At 41.4% G+C, this 26,200-nt stretch overlaps 2 protein-coding genes across 7 annotated transcripts in view; both read left to right on the forward strand.

The window, feature by feature from the left end:
* LOC137610521 (signal-induced proliferation-associated 1-like protein 1) overlaps window positions 1-17,846 on the forward strand; it is a 35,219-nt gene extending 17,373 nt beyond the window's left edge. Inside the window, exons 3-22 of one of the 4 annotated variants that reach the window (XM_068338122.1) lie at window positions 131-261; window positions 979-1,167; window positions 1,348-1,522; window positions 2,072-2,175; window positions 2,440-2,597; window positions 7,628-8,207; window positions 9,536-9,810; window positions 9,901-10,161; window positions 10,248-10,391; window positions 10,488-10,639; window positions 10,712-10,794; window positions 10,893-11,308; window positions 12,357-12,575; window positions 13,129-13,327; window positions 13,858-14,059; window positions 15,177-15,326; window positions 15,512-15,629; window positions 15,874-15,949; window positions 16,070-16,182; window positions 17,338-17,846. In XM_068338122.1, coding sequence (XP_068194223.1) covers window positions 131-261; window positions 979-1,167; window positions 1,348-1,522; window positions 2,072-2,175; window positions 2,440-2,597; window positions 7,628-8,207; window positions 9,536-9,810; window positions 9,901-10,161; window positions 10,248-10,391; window positions 10,488-10,639; window positions 10,712-10,794; window positions 10,893-11,308; window positions 12,357-12,575; window positions 13,129-13,327; window positions 13,858-14,059; window positions 15,177-15,326; window positions 15,512-15,629; window positions 15,874-15,949; window positions 16,070-16,182; window positions 17,338-17,356 — 3,764 coding nt within the window. In that variant the 3' untranslated portion in view covers window positions 17,357-17,846. Of the gene's footprint in view, window positions 1-130; window positions 262-978; window positions 1,168-1,347; window positions 1,523-2,071; window positions 2,176-2,439; window positions 2,598-7,627; window positions 8,208-9,535; window positions 9,811-9,900; window positions 10,162-10,247; window positions 10,392-10,487; window positions 10,640-10,711; window positions 10,795-10,892; window positions 11,309-12,356; window positions 12,576-13,128; window positions 13,328-13,857; window positions 14,060-15,176; window positions 15,327-15,511; window positions 15,630-15,873; window positions 15,950-16,069 lie in introns of all 4 variants that reach the window. The other 3 variants (XM_068338121.1, XM_068338124.1, XM_068338123.1) reach the window with 3 other exon arrangements.
* A 1,227-nt stretch (window positions 17,847-19,073) lies between these two features.
* Window positions 19,074-26,200, forward strand: part of LOC137611032 (regulator of G-protein signaling 6-like) — a 41,619-nt gene continuing 34,492 nt past the window's right edge. For 2 of the 3 annotated variants that reach the window (XM_068338999.1, XM_068339000.1), the window contains exons 1-2: window positions 20,210-20,506; window positions 23,219-23,315. In XM_068338999.1, coding sequence (XP_068195100.1) covers window positions 23,232-23,315 — 84 coding nt within the window. In that variant the 5' untranslated portion in view covers window positions 20,210-20,506; window positions 23,219-23,231. Of the gene's footprint in view, window positions 19,167-19,690; window positions 19,710-20,209; window positions 20,507-23,218; window positions 23,316-26,200 lie in introns of those variants that run through there. The other variant, XM_068338998.1, reaches the window with a different exon arrangement.

The raw sequence follows: 26,200 nt of genomic DNA on the forward strand, positions 1-26,200 counted from the left end.
TATTTGTTTCACTACTTGCTCATCAGCACATGAATGTGTATTGTTTAAGACAATCATCACTGATATTCACGAAAAAAAACAAACATTCTTTTTAATCTCTCCTGTTTCTTTTACACTATCTACAACTCAGACCATTGGAACTACTTTGGGATAGACGATTCACTGGGTCCAGTGGCAGTGAGCTTGCGCAGAGAGAAGCTGGAGGAGGACAAGGAGCATGGCCAACAGTATAACTACCGCCTCATCTTCAGAACCAGTGAGGTCAGCCATGGTCTCTCTTATCTTTCCTGCACTGCAAAATCAGCTTCTTTACCAAATTACAAAAGATTTCTGTTGCGAAGAGCATCTGTCAGCAGCATTAAAATTGCTTCTGCAGTCACAAATTTGGGTTAGTAAGTGTGATGCTTTAGGTGAAAAACAATATTTATGCATTATTTTTCTGGCAGTTTTTTTAAAATCATGGATACGATTGCCCTGTTTGTCTGTATAGAAGATCTGTGTTGTTTCCATTACTGCCACAAGCAAGGAGGACAAGTGGAACCAGTCTCAATTCTTTTTTCTTATTTTAATGCCATAATATACTGCACAGCCTCAAACTTGTAAGAAAGAAAGCATTGGTCCATTCCAGCTGTTTATGTTCACCTAGTGATTGAGTTTACTCCCCCGGACCCCAGGACAATGCAGACTTTGTGTACACAGAATTTTAGAACAACTCCTACCACCTCGTATTTCTCAACTCAGCCTTCTGTTTACCCAAGGCCTTGAGTCAGAGTCGTCTTTTTGTTCTATGTTAGCCTTTATAAAGGTGAAATAAGAAGATAATGTTCTTCATCTGTAGCAATGTTTTTCTTCTTTTACGGGTGTCAGGTCTGGCATGTTTTGCTATCAGTATGTTCCATCTTCAAGGTTCAGAGCATGTCAAGGATTCCGGAGATGTTTTCTCTGTATTCTATCACCCTGTCATTTCTTTCTACTCAGCTGACAACTCTTCGTGGTTCTATCCTGGAGGATGTAGTACCCTCCACCTCTAAACACAACACTAGTAGAGGGCTACCTGTCAAAGAGGTGCTGGAGTACCTTCTGCCTGAACTGGATTTGTCATGCCTCAGATTGGCCCTAAATACACCCAAAGTCACTGAGCAACTGATGAAATTGGATGAACAAGGGGTATGTGGATAAAACCTCAATTTTGAAAAGATTTAAAACAGAGTGTTATGTTACAGAACTTAAATTTAATTTTGAGATTGCTTTCTAGAATTTTAAGAAAATTTTTGATTTCCTTTGTAGCACTCATCCTTAACTTAAATAGCTAATGACAGTTGTGTCTCTTTGTTCACTGGTACGTAGTTGAGTTTTCAGGTTAAGGTGGGGGTGATGTACTGCAGAGCGGGTCAGAGCACTGAGGAGGAGATGTACAACAATGAGACTGCTGGTCCTGCCCTGGAAGAGTTCCTCCAGCTTTTGGGGGACAAGGTTCGCCTCAAGGGCTTCACCAAGTACAGAGCTCAGCTGGACACCAAAAGTAACAGCCCACATATACTTACCACATATCTGCACATCATTTAGAAGTTAAAATGCAAGCAGTAGTGTTAATTCTGACATTAGGTTTTTACTAGACAATAACAATTGCCAATGGAGCTCACAATAACAATATTGATGTGATATCTATTTGCAAATAAAGCTAATGTCATTCATTTTTAACACACATTTTTCAACTTAATTGACATCACGATACAAGTAAAGGGGGGTAAAAAGTGTCTGCTAAGTCAATGTGCTACAATTTGATTCTTTACAGAGTCTGGGTTGACTAAAAATATTATAGATTTGGCAATTCAATAAACAAAATGATCATCATTTCTGGTTTATGACCATGTACAAAGTAGAGTTAAAGTTTTAAACACTGTCCTTTGTTTGTAAAACTCTTAAATCAGTTGAAGATCAGTTTTTACACGTTTATTTTCAATTCTGACATTGATCTACAGTTCCCTATTGTCTTTTTTTTTGGGCTATGGTAAAAAAATACATGGCTGTACTGTATAACTGTCATGCATCTTGCCTTTTTTGCCTGCAGCGGATTCTACGGGCACACACTCCCTGTACACAGCTTACAAGGATTATGAGATCATGTTCCATGTGTCGACTCTGCTTCCTTACACACCAAACAACAAGCAACAGGTAATGAGGAAGAGGTCAACTTTTGTCGTATACCACTAGATGTGTATCATGAAGAGAAAAACTTAGTTTGATGAATGCACAAAAGACTGAAAAGATGAACGTCACGTAGATGAATGCACAATATGACTTGTGCCAGTTACTACATTGAACATAAATGTTAATGAGCATAAATATCAAAATGAAATGTTATGGCAATGAATATTGTATTTATAGTACAGTATGTCTTTGTTTGATTCCTCCATGATGTTGTTTTCCACTGACTAGTTGCTGAGGAAGCGTCACATAGGGAATGACATCGTGACCATCGTGTTCCAGGAGCCTGGTGCTCACCCTTTCACCCCAAAAGCCATTCGCTCTCACTTTCAACATGTCTTCATCATCGTGCGGGTGCACAATCCATGCTCTGACAGCACATGTTACAGGTGAGACTCAAATATTAGCAGCAGAGATAATACACCAAAGTAATGTTTTAACATGACATAATGAGCAATCAATCAAGCTGTGTTTTGTACAGTATATATATGAAGATCAAAATGTAAAGCCTTTATTTTAAAATGTGTTTGTCCTAGACATAACAGTAATGATACACTTGTGCTGGGTAAAGACTCATCCTTTACACAGGACAGGTCTTGAAAATCCAAAAGCCGTGACAGAATGACATTTATGGTATTTCTACAGACACTACTGAGGTTTAGGTTAGCCTAAGTATCTATGAATGTACACTCACAGGCCACTTTATTAGGTACCTCTTTCTAGTAAAAGGATGGACCCCCTTTTGCTTTCAGAATTTCCTTAATATTCATGACGTACTTTCAGAAAACAGTTGGAAACATTCCTCAGTGATTTTGGCCCATAATGACACGACTGCATCACGCAGTTGCTGCAATTCTGTCAGCTGCTCATTGATGATGCAAATCTCCTGTTACACCACATCCCAAAGGTGCTCTATTGGTTTGAGATCTGTTGACAGTGGAGGCCATCGGATTACAGATCACTCATTGTCATGTTAAAGACAGCAGTTTGAGATGATATGAGGTTGGTGTCCCGGTGCGTTATCCTGCTGGATGCAGCCATCAGAAGATGGGTACACTGCATTCATAAATGGACATGGTCAGCAACAATACTCCTGATGGCATTTAAACGATGCCCAATTGGTAGTAAGGCACTCAAATTGTGCCAAAGAGATTGCACCACCATCTGCAGCCTGAACTTTTGATACAAGGCAGGATGAATCGTGTTTTTTACGCCAGATTCTGACCCTACTATCTGAATGTCACAGCTGAAATTGAGAGTCGTCAAACCAGGCACTGATTTCCCAATCTTTTATTCCAAGTTTGGGGAACCTGTCTGAATTGTAGCCTCAGTTTCCTTTTCTTAGCTAACAGGAGTAGCACCTGGTGTGGTCTTCTACTGCTGTAGTCATTCTGCCTCAAGGTTTGATGTGTTGTACTTTCAGATATGCTCTTCTGCATTGTTGGGTTGTAACGAGTGGTTATTTGAGTTACTGTTGTTTTGAACTAGTCTGCCTATTTTCCTCTGACCTCTGGCATCAGCAAGGCATTTTTGTCCACACAATTTCCGCTCACTGGATATTTTCTCCTTTTAGGGCCACTTTCTGTAACTTCTATAGATGGTTGTGAGTGAAAATCCCACCAGATGCGCTGTCTCTGAAATTCTCAGACCAGCCTGTCTGGTACCAACAACCATGAAACATTCAAAGTCACTTAAATCCTCTTTCGTCCCCATTCCGATGCCCGTTTTGAACTTCAGAAAGTTGTTTTCGTCACCTCTACATGCTGAAATGCATTGTCTTGTGGCCACATGATTAGCTTTTTGTGTTAAACAGTTGAGCATGTGCACTCTACTATACAGTGAGTATATACGTAATTAGAAACAAAGGAGACTCATTGCGATTTTAAGTCCAGACTGATCAGACCCAGCAGCAATGTTGAATAAAGATCTGCTTTTAACTTCCAATCTCATTGCAGCACTAAACCATATGATGGGAGCCATAAAAGCAAGCCATCACTTTCAGTGCTACCAGCGATGTGGATGTTTTTATGCAGGTTGCATTAAGACAAAAGCATTGACTTGAAGGCATGGGTCAAACATAAAAACTCATAGCGTGACCATTCTGCTTTCCTCATTTGTGTATGTTCATGCCTTTTGCATGTCTGAATAAGTAAAAATCCCTTTGATTATGGTCATTAGATGAAATTATCCCTTTAGTAGCTGTTTAACTAATAGGGGGCCTCCTCGTCGTCACTTCTGATAGTGATCCATCCTTGTGATGATCACGCTGTAATCTCTGTGCTCTGATATACAAATATTATACACACATAGTTGCTCCCTGTTACTCCTATTTCTCTATTTTACCTATTCCTCATGCTCTCTTGCACGCAGTTTCACAAACACACACATGCACTTTTTCTCAGTGCAATTCATTCAAAGGCACACTCTTCACACACTCGTATAATATAAGCCCCCCTCCCTCTTTCTCCTCCTCCTCTCCCTGCCTGCCACTTTGCCTTTGGGCATTGTGAGCTGCAATGGTCTGAAGGAGTTAGCGCTATGCACATGAAGTGCTCTCTTCATCAGACATCCATGTGAGCAAGAAGGATTGCTGAGAACTCACTCAGTCCCTCGTAGCTCACAGTCCTACTCAGGGGTGGACGGTTCAGGTCAGCCTTTTGTCTCACAGCTCACACCCGCATCAAATTAGGACTCTTTTTTTTTTCCCAAGGACTTCTTTTCATATGTCTTTCAAGTTTATTTTTTCTGCAGAGCATTGCAACCCCATGGACTAATGGACACCTTCATTCAGCTGGCTGTTTGCTGAAGGGAGGATTTTTGTGGTATATAAGGGACAATTGCTTGTTATCCTGTTTTACCTGGACACAGAATCCTTGAAGAAAATCTTGGTACCCAACTTGGAGAGACTTTCTCCCAGCATGATTGATGCACCATACACTAAGACTTTACTCATGGCTGTTGCTCATGAGTCGTAATCACAGACGATTTTCTGCAGTGATTTGGAAAACATCTGGGTCATGGTAACAGGCTACAGGGATTTGCTCCACAATACTGAACTAAAATAACTAAAATAACTAAAGAAAATTTTTGAGTTATTGTTGGCCCAGGAAGTCCTTTTGAAATTCTTGCATTCTTTATTCGGGGTATTGTGCAGTGAAAATCTGAAGTCGTCTGTACTTTGCAGTAAAACCAGGAGGTGAGTTTTGGTTGTCGTGTGTTAATTATTCAAACCATGCAGAATAGTTCATGCCGTGATTTAACTTAACCATGAACTGCATTTTAGCCATCTGCCGGTTACACTTTTGCGAAGGTTAACTCACATCATGCTGACACAGATTTTTAACCACAGTGGTTTGATATCTCAGAAAACAATTGCATTGTCATCATTTAATATTCTTTACAACTTACTGGAGACTATATCTTTAATGGACATCTCTAACATCCATTAATAAACATCACTTGTTTAGTCATCTGGTTTTTAATAGCTTGTTGTCTGCTGTTGATATTCTGTACAAAGCTCAGGTCATATTTAGCCATACCAGAGCATTAGAGGAGTAAATGGCCCAGGGCCAGCAGGGTGATAATCTGCTGCCTCAATGTCACACAGGGCCAGCAAACCAGATTGCATAACTAGACCTTTGTTGCGGAAGCATAGGCCATTTCTGCTTGCTATCTCTAGCCTTAGCATTGCCTCTCAATAACATGATGTATCAGAGGCTGACAGGGTGTCAGCTCTGGGAGCTGGCGTGTCAGCTGTGATAGGATGTATAGTATTTGTATGCTGGGTTTAGTCAGGCATACTTTTCAGCAGCTCTGCTACAGGCTATGGTTGTGTTATCTGTTTAATGGACTGGATGGAGACTTGTCAGGACTGTCACATCAAATTATTCAAGACCATGTTTTGGTTTTTCCGTTATCATGAGCTTTTAGTTTGTATGCAGCTGCCTTTATTTATATTTATTTCATTATAGCCTCTACATAACCTTCATGCTTTATAATGCTTGGTTGTCATGGGTGTAAAAGTGGTGTAGATTTTACAAAACAAGTAATTCCTCTCAAATTATCCCAGACTTGGGAAGCACGTGTTACTGAAGTTGTTCTACACTTTGCCGATGAACAGCCAGCATTAGACATTGTTATCTGCACCTGTTCCCTAATTTATAGTAACTCAAGCACGGGCATTGTGTTCAAATGGAATAAGAGCAGTAGAGAGTAACAAGAAGAGAAACTAACGCCCTCCTTTATTATCACAAATAAAACGGGTCAAGTATAGGTTAACAATACCTGAAGGAAAATTGTGAAATGAAGGTTCCACTGAGTTTCTACAAGCTCATGTGCTGCTTTTAGTGTTTTTGCCTTTTGTCAAACATGAGTTTATGAGTAACATCTTTAGTTCTGTCATTTATTATTCCAGACCAGATAGTTGGTTTACACTGTAAACCAACTTTTTCTTGTGTTAGTGCCATGTTATTGTCTCTGTAAACTGTACAGAGGCAGTAACACGAGAAACAGCTCAGTTACATATAAAAACACTCTTCCCTCAACATAATATACAATAAGAAGTAAATATTTTTGTACATACAATACAAGGAAAAAAACGAGAAATATCTGATACAAAAAAAATTATGTGTCATACAATATAAATGTTGGTATTTTATTTTGAAGAATTTGTCTTCACATATGCCTATCAATACAATAAATTCCTGTGTTTTTTGCAGCTGTATTTTTGCAAGTTAAACTTTTTTTAATAATCTAAAACTTTTGATATACAGAAGAGTATACAAGTTTGAATTGTTAGATTGAACAAACAAGGTTACTTCCGACTGAAACTAACACCCATGCCAGAGATGATTAGTTTACACTGTGTCCATCCCAGTAAAAAGACTAGTCTGATTGCTAGTCTGATACTTATGTCAAGAGAAACAAGGTGAGATATTTGCAGGACAACATACAAAATTCCAAATTATCTACAATTACTTTGCAACATTTAGTGTAAAAATGTTGTGTAAATTATAAAGGTTTAAAACTTAAAACCTGCACCAACTGTTTACAGGCTTCTGTGACAAAAATCTGCAATAATGCATGACGGGAAAATTCACAGCTTTTCTGGGAATACATAGATTTTAATACAGGGCTCAGCATGTTTAAATGACAAATTCCTTCAGACTAGTCTCTATAACTAAGATAGACTAGTTTGAGGAAAACAACAAGGGAAACTGTGAGTCTGTTTTTTGGTGTTCATTCAGAAGTGGTCTAGCCACAGAATAGACTTCATGAGATTGAAATCTGGCTTTTGGCTCCACATACCTCGCTCACTCTTTAGTCTGGCTTCACCTCACCCCCTCATCTGTGCAAAGCAATGTTGTTGACATTCCTGTAGCAGTGACCTCAACCCATTTCCTTTTTATTTTTTCTCCAGCGTGGCCGTCACCCGTTCCCAGGACGTTCCTTCCTTTGGCCCACCAATCCCAAAGGGTGTGACCTTCCCCAAATCCACTGTGTTCAGGGACTTCCTGTTAAGTAAAATCATAAACGCTGAGAACGCAGCCCATAAGTCGGATAAGTTTGGTGCCATGGCAACGCGCACAAGGCAGGAGTATCTGCGGGACTTGGCAGAACGTCATGTGACTAACACTCCAGTAGAACCCACTGGGAAGTTTCCATTCATCTCTCTGGCACACAAACGACGGGAGAAGGTGCGTCCGTACAGCGGGGCGGAGCTCCGGAGCCTCGGGGCCGTGACTTGGCAAGTTCATGCCGAAGATCAGGTAGCCGGTGCTGAACGCGAATGCATGTTGGCCATTTCAAATGACTTCATCATACTGTTGGATCAAGAGGCCAAAGCAGTTGTGTTTAACTGCGCTACACGTGATATTATTGGCTGGTCAACTGGAAGCCCTGCCTCTATGAAGATCTTCTACGAACGCGGTGAGAGTGTTTCTCTGCGCTCCATCAATAACAACACTGAAGACTTTGGAGAAGTTGTCAAAAGACTGGAGGTCAGTGAGGTGCCACTACTGTCATATTAGTACACACCATCTTCTGTTAGAGCACACAGAAAAGACAGTCTCGACTTTCTAAACACACATACTGGATTTTTACATTTAACATACTTAGGCTGAAAAAATATCCACGTTTAAAACATGACTAAAATTGTAGAATACACGTGTTTCTAGATCGAACTACCGGTGTCCACAAGTTCAACGGTCTGGTCCTTTTGGAGCGTCCCTGTCGGTGTACGTAATGGTCCAGTCCCACATCGTGTGAGGACATGACCTTACATCTGTCCACTTCAAAGCAGCTGTACCAAAGTTAAAAAAAAAAAAATTGTTGATTTTGATATAAGAGTACAGCCTTGAATTATACTGTCATAAAAAGCCACAGCTGTTGTCCTGACTCCATAATGATAAGTCCTGCTAACCATGAGACAGTAATTTAGTGATGTGATATTATTACTGAGGGATTTGATGTGGGGGTAAGAAGAAAAGGTTTTTTGGGGGGCGTTTAGATCATAGTTGTGTCACTGAAGTTAAAACATACTGTTATCTGCTAACAGTCATTTCATCTGTCCTTCATTCGCTTTCAAGACAGGACTGTGTTTTTTTTAATATTTCTGTACACCCAATCAGTAAGCCATTTGTATGTCCTCAAGCCAAAAATAATTTTTATATCTTGCAAACTATACATACCAGCTTCACCAGTATTTATACATGTACTTCCCACAATAAGTGATGCATATACTGTAGATTGTTTGAATATTCTACTAATTCTGTTTTTTGTTGTTTCCTTGGAAAGATAAGCTTAACTTGACTAATCGTCTCCATGGTGTATTTCCAAAACAGTTTCCACACCAGTGGAATGGAGGATATGTTGTGTACTATTTATTGTACGTTTTTTTGGGTTTTGTGTATATGTCCTTCATCAATGAGTCTTCTTTTTAATGGTCTTTTTTGTTGACACCATTACATATACCAGAATTGGAGCTAACTGAAACAATGCTCCTTCTGTGGTTCCTTCCTGGTCTCCACTAATTACTATTTACTTTTCTATTAACTTCCCAAAGGCAGGGGATGAGCTAGACAGGGTGTCTGATAGCAGTCACTTGTCTTGCCCTTACCCAATAATTTAAATTGTTTAGTCTTCATAGTATTTGAACTATGTACCAAAGCTTGAGTATAATGAGAGTTCATCTCGCTTGGATTTTAAAAGATATTGGTGTTTAGAAGATGGTATGTTATATCACATGAGTACTTTTTACACAGTTGTGGACATGTCTTTTACTCTCCTTGATTCTCCTCCTCTTACTCCTCTATCTTCTTTCTTGTAGCTGTTGACCAGGGGTAGTCAGACCACTGAAATGACCCTGCGCCGGAATGCCCTTGGCCAGCTGGGCTTTCACGTCAACTTTGAAGGCATTGTCGCCGAGGTGGAGCCCTACGGTTACGCTTGGCAGGCTGGGCTCAGGCAGGGCAGTCGATTGGTGGAGATTTGCAAGGTAGCGGTGGCATCATTGTCTCACGAACAGATGATCGACCTCCTCAGAACCTCTGTTACTGTCAAGGTGGTTATTATTCCTCCTCACGAGGACTCCACGCCACGCAGGTAGGGTGGATAAAGATGAACAGGTGCTTGAGAAACTAATGAATTCAATTGTTTTATGAAGTCTACACAGAATTGTTTGTGTGCCAACAGAGGCTGCTCAGAAATCTACCACATGCCACTGGTGGATTACAAGAACCACAAGGAGGGTATGCCCTATGAGTTAAAGTTCCCCTTCCGCCCCACCACCAATAACAACACTAAGTGGCCCCGCACCGCGTCCAGCCCTCAAACACGAGTTGCTGGCACGGGAGGGACGCTCATCAAGGCTCCGCCCCCAGACTTTAGCGAGCGTAACTCTGCTGCCATGCCCCGAAGCGTGTCCAGCGATGGCCGTCCCCTCAACCCCAAAAGGTCACAACATAAGTATAGCGTTTTAAGAAAGTTACTGGTTTTAGTGTCAAGTTTTCCGTGAATGACACTCCTTTGTGTTGTCACAGATATTCTCCAGGGAACGACAACTACGCTCTTGCCTGCTCTGTTATGATGGGCCGGACATTGAACAACACAAACTCCCCTTCCAACCTCTCCTACACAGAGACCATGAGCTCCAACCACTGGAGGCAGAAGTCTATGCCTGATGGGTAAGTCCTGCCCTTAACTGTGGGTTACATATTAGAGAGAAATTGGTCGGTTGCATTACCCGGTGAGACATTTGACCTTCCTGATCTCCCCCACAGGTTTAATAACAACAACTGCACGTCTGCTATGTCATCTGTGCAGCCGGTAGCAGGTGAGGGGGTCAATGGCATCAGAATGTACTCTGGTGTTGTGTGGTCCCAAGCTGGGGAGGGGGAAGGGTCAGACAATCTGGTGGATAAAGCCAGTGGGGGTAAGGATTACCATACTGTGGTCTGAGTGTTGGTGAAAGGTTTCTCTTGTCTAAAGGCTTTTCTGTTTACAGAAACGGTGGTTCCCAAGGCGGCGATCCCTCGCTTCCTGCCATCAGAGCAGAGCAGCCGCATGTCTCCCAACAAAGGGACCAAAGTGAGTCAGAACTAACAAACATCATCCTGTTTGTCGTTTGATGGTGGGGTACGATCGTGTGTTTTTCTGAATTCACGTGTGATTTCCCATCTCAACAGCTGGATGCTCCTTACTCATCTGGCCAGTCAAGTAGCAATACACTCTCAAGCAACGCCTCCAGCTCCACCCACAGCGATGAAAAGTGGTATGAAGTGGGTTTACGTTCAGGAGTGCGGAGTGATCTTGAGCTTAATGGCTACCTGCAGGGTACCTCAGCTGACAGCGGCATTGATACCACCTCTTTCACTGCAACGCAAAGCAGCACAGCATCTTCTTCTGACGCCTTTAGGGCAAAAGACAAAATTCCATGGCAGGATGACCATGTTGGAGGCCAGAGGGCTGCAGACACGCCACCTCCCACTTCAGATGATCTTGTTGCCACTGGAGGCAGTGAGGTCCCAGTGAAGAGTCCGTCAGCCTTTCCTCTCACTCCTGATGGTGGCTCCTACAACTTAAGTGATGCCTCCCACTCCAGGTTTGCTGTTCTGTTACAATCAACTGGCAGCTGAAGTATACGTGTCTCTGCACCAATATTTACATGTAAACACGAGCTGCATCCTTTAAGTCAATGAAGGTGTGGTCATAGTGGAGACCACTCTGAGCGCTATTAAATAAAATGTTCTGGTCTATGGAGAATTTTCTATTTATGTCACAAGCGTACCCGTTCCCAACCTCATATCATGAAGCACCACTGCTGTCACCTAGCAACATTGAAAGCTGGACTTTATTGGTAGTTAAAGTCAGTGTGAAAGCTGTAGCTTTAGTGGTACAGTAGTAGCAATAAATTCTGTCTGTAATTAAAATGGCTGTATAGTGGAAGTGGCTGTGATGGGATGGAATGGAGGTTTTTCCCCTTTTTTAACCATCATTCAAGGACGATGGTAAAGGAGGCCTCATTTTTAGGCAGCATTGAAATGGCTTCTCAAAAATGGATGGCCTGTTTGGTGGAACCCATTCTATCTTCAAACGCAGATGTAGATGTAGTCCGTACACATCCTGTATCACCCCAGATGGAGTTCAAAGCACTCCAGTTTTGGTACATTTACGGCTTTGTTTTATGATATGTGCACATACATGCACTCTGGCATACAGACTCAAAACATGATATTTGAAACTTTCGTGTGAACCTCCAGAGGATAATTAATGGTAGTAAAGGAATTCAGTGACGCTGCCCTATTTTTGACCCTCAAATGAAATCAAATGAAACAGAGTTGTGGTGATGGAACAGGGTAACCAATGTAACTATTGTTCTGTTCATATTTCAGTATGTTTTTTAATGCAACTGTTAAAATATTCATATAGTTTGAACAATAAGTAATGTGTCCACCTTTAAAATGAAGCTACAGGTATTAATGGCTTTTTAGTGACACTCTTTGGCCATAATTAAGACAAACTAGTACTGCATTGCTTTTTCTGTAGCTGTAACCTGCTTATCATCCAAATATATATAATATTACATATGTAAATCTGTGACGTCTTATTTTAACCTTGTGTGCATTTCCCCTCCTTCCCCCAATCTCCAGCACACAGAGTTCTGGCCACTCAGGGATTTCGATGGGCTGCAGAACTGCATCACCGCAGGAGGAAGGAGCTGCTGCAGCCACCTCACCCACATCCCAGAACTGCCAGTCCCCTGTGAGTAAGAGTTTTTATCCTCGTCATGGAGCAACGTCCAAGTACCTGATTGGCTGGAGAAAACCCATCAACTCAGTCAACTCAGTGGACTTCGGAAGCACTCGCAAGTAAGCTACAAATAAATTTTACTATACAATTTCGTATGTTTGAAACTGTCCTGCATGTCCGGGAAATTATGAGTCTTGTAGTGTTGATGTTTGAGTGGGTGAAGGAATTAAATTTACTTAATGCTCATCTCCTGGCAAAGCTTCTGGCCAACACTGCCTCCATGTGGTGTATTTGAGTTTGAACTCTTTCTCTTGCCTTTTCTTTTTGTCTTTATGAGTCTTCTGGATACTAGATGATCATAATTTCAGCTTCTCTTTTTTTCAAGGGAGCATTGTCTCTTTGTTTTACCCAAAGGGAGACTGCATCATTTTATTGGTCGATGACATCTGCTGTTTTTCCACTATACAGCTTCTCACAAAGCCACAGTTTTCCCAATAAAGCAATTAGGTAGTGAATTCTACCATTAAGGGAAAATTAAAGTGCATTTTGAGAGAAATGTTGCAGCTTCTTAACATTTGCATAGAGTGTAAAAACAGTTTTTACGTTCTTTACTTTCATTACCTTTGCATCATTTTTTTTTTTAATATCATATGTCGTATTTGGATTCAAAAGGTATTCTTCTCAGTTGAAAATTGGTCTTATCTCTAGAAGACACCAGAGTGATGGTCTGCTTGGGGGTCAACCACAGCTCAGGGCCAATCTCCGGGGCGCACAGTCGCCCCAGCGACACACTGCCAAATCCAGTCTGGAGGAAGACTTGAAGAAGCTCATTACTCTTGACAGTCCTCCACCAACTACAAGCGAAGAAAAGGTAATGAGAAAGACTCTGCCTAAATGTCTATTTGCATGTCCTGTTTCCATGGCTGATGAGGTATCCTCGTAATTCAGGAGGTATCTGTCATCACCAGCGTCACATGAAAAGCTAAATGAATTAACACAACAAAACTTTAGTGAAAATAGAAAGTTTTCGTTAATAAAACATCTACAGGTTTGTATTAGGAGGATAACTGAAATTTTATGGCCATCATACCGTAAATAACTGCTTATTACTGGTGATATACTCCTGTAAAATAGTTCTTATAGTTTAAAATTTTGGATTACTTTGAGTTTGCTCTAAGTAATTGATAAACAATTTTTTTAAAAACAGTTGCAGGTGTGGAATAAATTCTCCAACATTCAACCAGGGTCATAAATCAACTTTGTAAGACTTGACCACGAAATGAATCTTGACCTTTTTGGCTAAAGTAATACATAACGTTAAAAGCAATGGTTGAAGAGATTTTGTAATATTCCTTATGATGTCTGATGGGAGTCCTGTCTTTGTTTCATCCCAATCTACAGCCATTGTTTCCGGGTCCACTGACATCCCGTCGCTCCCTCCAGAGGACCCTGTCAGATGAGAGTATTTACGGCGGGCAGCGCGAGCCATCATCAGGCGGATCACGTGACACGCCCACTGACCTTCTGTTCAGCTGCTCCACCATGCCACGCTCACCCACCACTCGCCATGGACCGAGCCGGCGGGCATCACATAAATCTCTGGGTGAATCTAATACAACGATCATAGGGGATCTGGGAATTTGATGTGCACACATTTATGGTTAAAACAAAAGTATCTAAGGGGGAAAATATGACCCGCATACATAGTGAGCCTCAAAATGTTGAGTGGATCTTGATCCATACCAGGCGTGTCCAAAGTCCAGTCTGCAGGCCAATCACGGCTGGTGGTTATATTTTATATGGACCCAGACAGAATATGTGAAGTTCCTTTACTCAACTCATGGAGGCAGTGTTGTGTAACATGTATGTCTGCCATAAACCTTCAAAGAAAAAGACTGAATAATGGACCAATCATAGCACATGCTGATGCTGATGCTCTTGTTGGGGAGGGGTTGTCACTCTAGGGAGCTCTGCTGGGGTTCGCAGCCCACACCTATCTATCTGAATGATGGTGGCTCTGACCCTTTCAGTGGAAAGTTGACAGTGAAGCTGTAGCTTCCAGGAAAGGGGGAAATTATCATATTTTATGTAGTGAAATCTGAAATAATTGCTTGATTTGCCATTAGAGTGCTTCCTTGTTAATATTAATACTGTTAATAATTGTACATGGTAATACGTATAAGAAGCTATCTGGGAGAAGCCATGTTGAAAAATTGAAGGAACTCAAATACAGTCTGAGTTTGGAGATGTAATATCACAATGATGTGAGGTGGCTCCACAGGAAAACCACACTGCAGTGATAATTTTCCTCATAATGTGGAATTTGTCCAGTTGTTGCCTGTAAAGGGACAACTGATGCAAAAACTGTCAAACACCGAATAGATAGCAGACATACTTTTATTTGGTTGACATAACATCTGAATATGCTGAATGTCAGCCTTCTAGAAAAAGATGCAGTAGTGAGCTAACTGGTTGCAATCAAACAAACAAACACCTGTGGTCAGGTACTATTGGTCCTTGGACATGTTGTCATTATCAAATCTGGCCCAAAAAGTTTACAAAAAGTTTAAATACTCGTTATCTGTACAAAAAAACCCCCCACACAACCCAAAGGCTTAGATGATCACCATCCCTTATAGCTGAAACCATGTTCAGATCATCCATGTAAGAATTAATACACATCCTGAATAGGGCTTTACTTTGACATTTTTCCTTCCCAGGAGACCTGTCGGCCCAAGATAGCGCAGAGGTGGAGCTGGAGAAGAAGAGGCAGCAGCTGCAGGACCCCGTCCTCATGCCCCTGCCGGACACTGGTGCAGCCGGCCCGCTGGACTGGGCCCACCTTGTAGATGCTGCCAAAGCTTTTGAAGGTAGGAACACACGTCCATCATCAAAACTGGAAGTTAATGACTCATATTACTTCTCTTTGGGTGGTGTAGCAGGAAATCCAAATTGCAATCTCTTTTCCCACCAGCAGAGGGCACTGTCTGTCTGTCTGTGTTTGTTTTACTCTCCATGTGTAAGTACTGTATATCTTATCTGCTTTCCTATTCAGAGCAGAGACTGGTCTTCCTAGCTGCCCAAGAAGAGACCTCCCTGGCTGAGAGCAGTGCAGCCTCTGCCCCCCAGCAGGCCGAGCCTCAGGCAGCCCCGCTGAGACAGCCATCGCCTGGGTAAGAAGCTTTGAGTCATGGACTGGTACCAATAGTCACTTCAATCCATGAGTGTCCAGCAGTGTGCAGATTTCACTGCAATGGGACATCACAGCAGCTGATGCCACTAATTAATCCTTTGCTCCGAATAAAATCAGTAACTTAACCCTTTATTGCAAAGGCCATGTGTGACTGTTGATCAGATTAACTCTTGCTCTTCTCTTACGGTTTGTTTCAACGAACAACCTGATTGTCTATTTTACAGAGAGAGTCCAGGCGTGATGGGAAAGGTCAGCCAGCTGGAGTCAATGGTAAAGGAACTGCAGGAGAATCTGAAAAAAGTGAGTTGCGATTCAGTAGTTAGATTAAAATGTACTTTACTTATAAAGTAGGAAAATATGTGATTTAACCAATTTGTGAATCAAATATCAAATCGCTCCCAAAAATCTTGTCACAACCAGGAGCAAGATGCAAAGGCATCGCTGCAGGCTCAGGTGGAAAGCCTGAGGGAGGACAACCAGCGTCTCCTGGAGGAGTCCTACAGCGCCTCAGCCAAGCTCAAGAAATTCACAGAGTGGGTCTTTAACACCATCGACATGAACTGATGCACACAGACACTGATCTCTGCTCAAATGGTCTCACACTTGGGTGTTCATTGCTGCACTTTCAACAGAAGTACTCACCAGGCCTTTCTGTTGGACTTGAAACAAACAGTGCCAACATGGACTTACATGTCATCCTCCCTCAGCCTTATGGATCAGTGGTATAAATACCATGAAAGATGATGTTATTTTTGAGACAGAACAGGAAAAATAAGACAAAAGCAGAGTGTCCGTTACGATCAGCATGCAGTATCCTTATTTTAAAATTGATGAATATGCTTTGTGTCGACTTGAATGGGTCGTTGGTATCCCTGCATGTCAGAGACCGCAAGATCAAACTAACCTAAAGGGATATAAACTTACTGTCCGCATTTAGACATGCCACTAAACTAATTACAAAATATCAAATTAAAAACCTCCAACACAATTAGAGAGCCTTCATCCTCGCAAGAACCGATGAAAACCTCCAATAGAGGTTTGACTTTCCAAGAATTACGTGTTTTCTTAAATAGTTGCTGTGTTTACATACTTGTGTTTTCGAAATTCTGGGGTAACAACACTGATTATTTATTACTAAACAACATGAGATGATGATGATGTTACCCCCCCCCCCCCATAAGATATTATGCATTTTCAGTAGTGGTGTGTATAGATAGACAGGGACAGAGAGACCCTTTGCGTAGCATATAACTAACACTGAAGGTCAAGTGCCTGTCTGTACTTCCTATGTAATAAAGTTGTACAAGAGAATCAAATATAAAATTACTGGAGGTTAACAGCAAGTATAACTTGTAGGACTACTGGTCACAAGCAAGTGAAAAGAATTTATTGTAAAAAAAATATATAACAAAAAGGTACCACAAAGATGGAACTCATCTTTTGTCATTTATTTAGATACTTGTAAACAGATGATGTGAACATTTATTTTCTCACCTCTGTCCTGGATATGACATGTAGTATTTATGATAATGTTAATGGTGAATAAAGAGACTGGCATATGCAGTTAGAGACATGCATGTGCTTATTATCAAACAGCTATATGAGAGATTATACATCTATGAAAAATCAACTGGAGAAAGCTAACTACTTTTGATCCAAAATTCTATTTTTTTAATGTTTATTTCCAGCGTTTCCTTCTGTAGCTGATGAACGGACGTGCTACATGGAGCCGACCTCCGTCTTCATCTATAGCATGTTAAAAGGCCTCATCCTGGCTCAATAGATGAAACTGGTACTATTCAAAATATGATTACATATTACATTATTATTATATTGTGTAAATTTAACTTCAGTTACAGAGATTTCTGTAGTGTGAATTGAAAGTCACTATTTAAGCCTCATAACTGTTTCCTTTTGTACTCACTGTGGAACTGTATATAGGGAGAATTTGATATTCATCAGAATTTGCACCTTCGTTCTTATTCTAAGACAATTTCTTTTGTTGTAATTCCTGCTTATCAATGACAAATAAAACAGGGGATAAGGCAGGACAAAGCTCTTAAGTCACAAGCCCCCAGGACTGCATACCACCCTGCACCTTCACTCTCAACATGTGTAACAGCATGTGATTCCATTTCCATTGAGCTGTGATGTGTAAAGATGTTTTTATCTATTAAAGCTATTTTGTTGAATTTCACTTTGCCTCACAGACTTTCATTTTCTAGCAGACTTCCTGTGACTAAGCCGGACAACTGATATAATCAACGCAGAAAAAGAAAACGTTTCTTTAAACCAATCTTGATTATTTTGAAACAAAAAAAAAAAGGAAATTAATGTTTATAAATGTAGTAAATAGATAACTGTCAGTGGTCAGGTGGTGGCTACTTGCTGATCCGCTGTGTTCATCAGAGATGTTGTGTTTCCACAAATGTACAGAGAATTTACTCTTTGATGGATGAAGACAGCCTAAGAGACACCAGGATGAAGATGGGCGGTGATTATAGTTTCAACAAATGAATGGAGTCAGAGTTATGGCTATGCTGCTATAAATAATCCGATCAGATGACACACATCCACATTGCCTCATGGTAGGAATGAAGGAATTTGACAGTTTGCAACCTAATTTCTCCATCCTTCATGTCCTACACTGAAAAGAAGATACAAGGGCAGCATAAATAGAAGGGAAAATAGAATTGGGGCATTTAAAAATTTTGAAGCTATCCTTCCAGCAATATCTTCCACATTGATTGGAGAGAGAGCATCGAACGTCTCCACATGTAAACACCAGCCTCGCTCTGTGCATCTGTCCGGCTAATTAATGCACAATACAACAGTTCGCATGCAAGCTGGTGTCCTGCGTGAGGTCAGTACCATTGCTCTCTGGCAGCGGTGTGGCCGTGAACAAACGTGGTCAATTATTTAGCATTAATGCAGATTAAAGCGGGGCGGGGCCGCTGCTTTAATCTCCAGATTAGTGTCTGTCTGCCTGTCTATCACCTTGTTAATGATGCACTCCTTAATGCCAGGGCGGCTCATGTGATGGGGAGATATGCTGATTGCAGGTCAATGCAGTGTTACTAGATGTACAGAGGAGAACACATTAATGATGTGAGGGGGGCGGGGTGGGGTGGGGGGTGGAAATATACTCGATCTTGCTATTTCCCTGCTGAAACCTCTTAGAGAATTGAGGTGTGTAGGCATTGTGGGCCAGCAAATGGTTTCACACTATAAGTGGTGCACCACGATGCTGATGTGTGGCCTTGGTTTCCCTTGGTTACCACTTTTACCAAATACAGCAGTTTCAAGTTGTTGTACGATTTCCTGTCTTGTCTTCCGGTCTGAAGAAACATCCTGAATAATAAGACCTGGGCTTTTCATTAGTTTCGTTTGCAGGAATAGTTTGCGAAACTGTTTTCAAAGCCAGAGAGGAGGGATGTCAACGGGGTCAGGACCTCTGCCTGGATAATAACACGCTGCTGGAAAAAAAATGAACACATCTTAAAGGAAAGAAAGCAGGGTAACTGGTGAACTGGTTCTGTCAACACAAACATCTGTGTCTGCGCTTTTGCTCTCCATGCATGCATTCACAAATTGGCCATGCCATGTTTTCCTGGACTGTCTTGCCTGGGGGGCTTTTGGGATCTCATTTATTGCAGAGGAAAAAGGTTCATTTATTCAGTTGCCGTTTAAGCTTGAATGGTTCCAGAGTTCCCTTGAAGGTAGAGGGAAGAAGTGAAATATAAAAATACAAGAGTGAGGCTAGAAAGAGAACGAGTCCTCCCCATCCTGAAGCACAAAAATGGAATTTATAGTAATGTGAGAGGCTAAAAGCTTCAGACACATAAATATGAATTATGGAAATGTTTCTGTCTTCTGTTCATTCCTTCTTAAGGAATTAAGAAACTCTGGATGCAAAATGAAAAGCAATGCTTGCTCTGGAATATATATTTATAGCTTAGCGTCTGTGTGTGCTCAATAACAGCAACTTGTTTTTATATTAGCATTTCAATACCTTCCTAATGAAATGTTTCTCATTTTCAGCATCGGTGGCGCTGCTGTGGTGTGTAACTCCGTCAGCCTCTCCTCCTCACTTTACATTCACCGCTCCATTGCTCTCACTTGGCCTCTCTCTCTCTCCCTGTCTCTCTCTCACACACACACACACACACACACACACACACACACACACACACACACACACACACACACACACACACACACACACACACACACACACACACACACACACACGCAGCCTCCCTCTCTCTCCCTTCCCTCTATTTATATCTTTATATTCTCACTAATTCCTTCATCCCTCCCCCCTTTTCCAACTTGATCTGCCTCTCTATTGCATAGCATCTCCCTGGCCCCTCCCTCCCTCCCTCTCCCTCTCTCTCTCTCTCTCTCTCACACACACATACACACACACACACACACACACACACAAACACACACACACACACACACACACACACACACACACATTTCACATTCGCTCAGACTCGTGCCCATGCAGCCAGGAGGGGGAGGGTGTGCATGTGTGTGTGTTGGGAGGGGGGGGTGTGATCAAGGTGCACACATGTGAGGATCTTCTGAACTGCTGGAGTAATGCAGGACTGGTGAAGAGAGAAGAGGAGGAGGAGGAGGAGGAGGAATAGGGGACTACTGCAGTGACCAGTCATCTCTCTCTCTCTTTCTCTCATTTCTCTGATTCTCTCCCTTCACTGCTTTCATCACTCAGTCTTCTTCATCCCCTTTTCTCTCCCTTTGCCAGTTCCAGCATGAGCCTGCCTGCTGCTCGTTGCTAAAGGGGAGTCGACTGGGGGAGCGGAGTGGACCAGGCGTGTTGTTTCTAAGGTAATGAACGCTTCAGTCATGACTGTAGGTGTCACAGATGTTACGACGCTCTCGGCTGCTTGTCTGCTGAGATTGAGCAGAGCTTTTTTGGATACACAGTCACACTGTGGATGCGAGTGTATCTGACTTTGTGTCACTTTGTGCAAACTCCAGTTTATTTTAGTTGCATGTGTTTTTGGCTTGTTTATTTGAGCCACTGCAGGAGGCTCTGCTCTGTGAATACATGAGTGCTATGTCTTTTTTCTGTTTGCCTCCTCAAATATTTCTGTGCTGGTTTGAATGTGAGGTTGTGCATGTGAAGACACACATCTGGTCTGTGGTCCAGGGGATGATGGTGCTCGCTGGTTGTTGGTGTCACTACTCCATCACCAGCTTTCAATTAACATCATGGATGGGCCTTCTGTGAGGTTCAATTTGCATGCTTAAGCAGCTCAATGGGGAGGAAGTTGTCTCTAGAATTACCGCCTCCTGCCCACTGGGAACCTGCTGGTACAGTATTGTTTTCCTTTAGCAGGTGCAGTGCAATCCTGCCTAGCCTTTCTATAAGACCCTTGGGGAAAATGCAAAGATTAGCTGTCGACTGTGCTCAGACTCAAAAAGAGCATGGTCCTGTTAGCCAATGGAAAGTGATGGACTCCGCACTCCTGGTAGTGATAACAAACAGTGAGGCGAGAGCGGATGATTACTTATTCACTCATGCGCACCACCCTGCTCCACAGTGTAATATATTAAAGTGTTCAGCTGTGGTGACAAGGCCACCTTGCGTGTCTGCTATGTGTGCAAACTGGTGGAAGGGTGAATTTAAACAATTTCAATGTACACCCCATTCTCCCAGGGACACTATAAGCAGCTGTTTAAACTCGGAAGTTAATTCAAATTATGTAGCTTTACTTGTCTAAATCTGTTGCCTGCAGCTAACTCTTGGCATTTATTGTTGTTATTAATTACCTTTAGTTTTAGAGAAGTAAGGGCTGTAGCTTCTGTGCTATCAGGGTGTCATCCTGAATAGCGAGGCCCAGTGAAAGCATTATATAGCTTATTTTTTTCCTCTCCTGGTACTTTTTATCCTCTTTTACAAAACATATGAATGTGGCCAACTATGTAATCCTCTCCCTCATCTGTCTTTTCCTTTGAACAATTAAAGAACAATATGGATTAACCCACACAAGAAAACCTCAGTGACAAATGGGTAGATGGGGCTAAGGAGGCTTGTTGAAGCCTAGTGCTGAATGCAGTTTATGGAAATCCTGAGTTAAGCAGAAATGATTCTCCTGGGAGAGAGATATGGGAGAGACGGCGTAGATGCAGTACCGGAGAACGTGTAGAAAATAAATCCCTTAACAGCAGCTCTCAAAGAATGAAGCAGGAGGAGTTCATGTTAAAAGGCAGATCATAGGTAACCATCATATGATCGCTGCTAATGGAGACATTCTGAGGCTCAGCATTAAAAAAAATTAAAAGTGAGTGAGGATGCATCCATTATCAATATCATTTTTTATGTTCAGGAGGTGTTCATTGATAAAGATGCTCATGTTTTTCATACATTTTTACACAACGTGATGAAATCTTCATCTGGTGTAACACAAAGCTGAACACCATATAGGTTAAGTTTAAATAATTAATGCATTACTTTAAACTTTTAGCTGATCGGATAATATTTATGAGCTTAGCTAACACATTAGCTATTTCTATATGACAATTTGTAAATTAACTGTTAACCTAACTTTTTCAGCTGTTTATCAATGACTTTTACCTATCTATTGAAACTATTAGTCCATCACATTTAAGACACTACAGTATATACAGTTGTTTATACAGTACTTGTAAGGTTTCACTTTTAATATCACTAAATCTAAATATAACAGAAAAGGCCAAGTTTCAGTCATAAATGGTTTAAATTTTAACTCCTTCACCTGTTCATATATGATTTTTGACTCATTTTCATGAAGGTAACTAGCACTTTAGCTATTGCTTTGCGTTTGAATTGTACTTTGAGCCATTTAAGAGTTTGAATAATTATATTTAATTCACTACTTGAATCGCAGATTTACTACTAATTGTACAAAACAGAAACTTTTATTTATCTATTTAAACTGCTAAATATTTTAATTGGAGATTTGCTACTTTTAATTTATTGTTTGAGATCACAGATCTTTGTGTTTATTCTATTTCAACCACGTGTCCGTTACATTTAGCTGTTTGAACAGTGTACCTATTGAAACAACTTCTGAATAGATGAATTTAATGTTTTGGTCCTTTTTTGCTGTTCAGACTGCTCTTTTCATTTAATGATCAATACCAAATATCCAGTTGTTACAAATTACTAATAATGTGGATAGATTTTCTCAAAATTCAGCATATAATCCCGCTTTATTTGAAATTGTTTGAGCTTCACTTTCTTCCATGTAAGCCATGGTAACAGCAGTAGCAATTCTCAGTTGAGAGTCGCTGTGCTGTTGTATGCAAGTGGATTTTATTGCATAGTTAATATTCATCTTACATCAGCCTACCTGAGTTTTTTTTATCCATCCTGCAGTGGCAGACACCCTCTGTCATACTTTTGGCAGCTGAATGTCATGATAAGGTCTCCAGAGGAATACTGGTTCCCAGGGAAAATAAAATTGCTCCATGATTTTGATCAAACTTTATTTTCTCCCAGCTTCAGGTAATTTTTGACGCTGTTTAAATCTGTTTCATATATTTCTTCAACAGTGCAGAACAGAAAATGGCAGAGGGATCCAAGGACCAGGGAGGTGTGTCCGCCACTGATTCAGAGGAAGACTCCCCCAACATGATTGTCTACAGAAAGGTAAGCCTTACCTGAAAACAGTGTCCTAGCAATCAATAGGATTGATTTTGACTGGTTTTACTGTCAAAATCAGCTGTCATGAAGCATCTCTTGACAACAGCTGTCAGCCCTTCAGGATCTTCATCCTACACCTGCACCAGCACTAGCCTTCAATGTTTTAATAAGCTTTCAATCAAATAAAATTTTTGGATAATGAGGGGTCCTTTCTGTGTCAAGGCGAATTACCTTGGCCCTATGTTGCCTCTCTTTCAATGGGTGCTGTTTGACTGGAGATGATACTGTGGATAGCTGATTGCGGGCTGTAATTGGGAACAGCCAGTGAGAAAGAGGTTTTTCCTCAATCAGCACATACCTTGTTATGCCTCTACCACCGCTGTGACAGCTCACCTGTAAAAAGCATTTGATCAGGCTTGAACCGCAGGAGTCACTTCTACCATCTCGATTATGGTGAAGAGTGTGCTTACTGCTGAATGGGTATCCTATTCCACTGTCCTGCGTCTCTTGTGTCATTCTGCCTCCAATGATTGCCCGTATGCAAAGCTGGGTAAACACATTAGCGGAGGGATGTGTGAGACAGGATGTACAATAATTGTTAAGAGTGTCTGCATCAGTGGAATTTTCATTTTCTTGGCTAACTGCATGTCACTGCTGACGTTATGGGCTTGGCATCAACTCAAACCATTTCCTATAATTCCTCCATCTTTGTCAAAAACACTTTCAGCTTGCAGTTCACCTGGAAAGACTGTCAACAGTCTCCTTTGTACTCAGAAGCTTGATAAATCTCTTGCAATGCGTCAGTATAATGATGCTGCTAGGTTTTTGAACTATGAGTAGTGTCTCACGTCAGCAGTTGGCAACATAAGAGGAAATGGAAGTGCTTTGCCAGCAACAATTCACTTGTGTAATGTAAATACTCAACCTGTCAACCTGTCTCCAATGTCTCTCCAGCTATCCAGGAATCTGAATCAATAATGAAATCAGAACTACAACAAATACTGTAATTGGTTTTCATCCAGAGACAAGTGTTACATGGCTGTTTGTGTGTCTATTTTATGTGCTAGTTTTACATGATAATGCACGCACGGTTTCTTCAGCATTTCCAATATCCTCCATGTATTCTAAGAAGCCATCACTCTACAGGGAGTGCATACTGTAATTCATGTAACGGTGGGTATCTGCGAGGCTTTCACAGCAAGACCTTCATTATGTAACGCTACACATGCCTGGAGGCAACACATTTAAGAGGGTAGATTTTGCTTGTGAGGATGCTGCCAGATGGAATATCCATCATCTCATTTGTTAGTCATATGCAGCGACGACAGACAGATGATCTTGAGAACGACATGATTTTTCCACCCATCTTGCTTTGAACAGGTGATTTGTAATTTGAAACTTTTGTGGAAGAAAACAAGGGAATAATATTGATTTGAGATGACATATTTGTCTTTGGATGTAGTTGTAATTTAACGCCCAATCTTACATTTAATTGATGCACTTTATCACTTATTTTCTCATATTTCCATTCTCTAGCTTAAGATGTCAAAGAGGCCAAATGATAGAGTGCTGCTGGGTCTTTGGGGGCGGTGCGACCATGGTCTCTGAACCCAGTGGGTGGGTATCCTGGCGCAGTGTGGAGGAGCTGCTTGCAGAGAGGCAGATGGCCACCAATATGTTCTGTTGACTGGGAAAACACTGGCAGCTTCATCCCAAAGGTCTGAGCCCCCATCCACAGGAAGACATCAGCAGCAAAAGCTAGTCCTCGTCAAAGATAAACAATGTGAAAAGTGTTGGCGTCAACTTTGTGAAACATATGGATTATAAAGCTTAAGACACCTTTACTCATGCTACTATATCTGTTGCAAAACTGTGTGGGCTGTTAGACAAAGGTGGATGTATTTAGCCATTAGAGAGGCTGTCTGTCCATGCAATGGAGGTGCTGCAGTGCTGTCTTGCTCTGTCTCTCTCCTCCCACGAAAAAGAGGAAGCGAAGGAATACAATCCAATAACTGCAGGACATCTTATTGCCTCAAGAACTTGTGGAAAAAATTTCTTCTGACAGAACTTGGTTCCACACATGCTGTAAATGCCCACACGGGAACTCACACACGAGCTTTGTGCTGCTTTAATGCACACCGCCCCATCCTGCGTCTGTCTTTGTGATCCTGTTTGTGTGCTTGCTATGCTTGGCATGCTTAGCAGGCAGAATATGGAACTGGTATCAAGTGGCACACAAAAAAGAAACTCAATCCAAAATGAGAAGCACTAGTGTGTCGGAAAATACAATCAAGCCGAGGAGAGAGGCCATTTTCTGCTCTGATGGGGTAAAGCTCACTGACTATAAATAACTAACATCTCTAGTCCCTGGGTGCATCTAAGTCTTCCCTTTTTCCCCTCAGTGGTTTGGGGGTCGGGGCTGTTGCTGTGATGGCTACTTGGTTTTCAAAAAACACAATCAATTGTTGCCGAAGGACTTAAGATGTCCTGCCTATTCCATTAAGAGCTCAGGCTTTGTGCACCTTTTTCTAATTCAGGTCAATAAATATTTCATAATTCCTGGCAGTCAACTCATACCTGAAGGCGAATGTAATAACCACAGTAGCCTGTATGGTATGTGGTAACATAAGGTAAATATTGGTTCTAGGATGTGTTCTAGAATGTTCACAGACAATATTCCAGAACCATGTATGAACTTTAACACAATACTAGAAGTACAGATTTGCTGACAATTGCAGCTGTTCAGTTTTCTCTGATTTCATACCTGAATCGTTGACAGCAGTTAATTTTTTTAAAACTCTGCTGATAGTGTCTTTCAGTGTAGCTCTGTTATTATTATTATGAGTAACTGTGTGGCTGTAACTTCAAATGGAACAAGTTTTCTACTATTG

Source organism: Antennarius striatus, chromosome 17 (assembly GCF_040054535.1).
Source record: "Antennarius striatus isolate MH-2024 chromosome 17, ASM4005453v1, whole genome shotgun sequence".
Lineage (NCBI taxonomy): Eukaryota > Metazoa > Chordata > Actinopteri > Lophiiformes > Antennariidae > Antennarius > Antennarius striatus.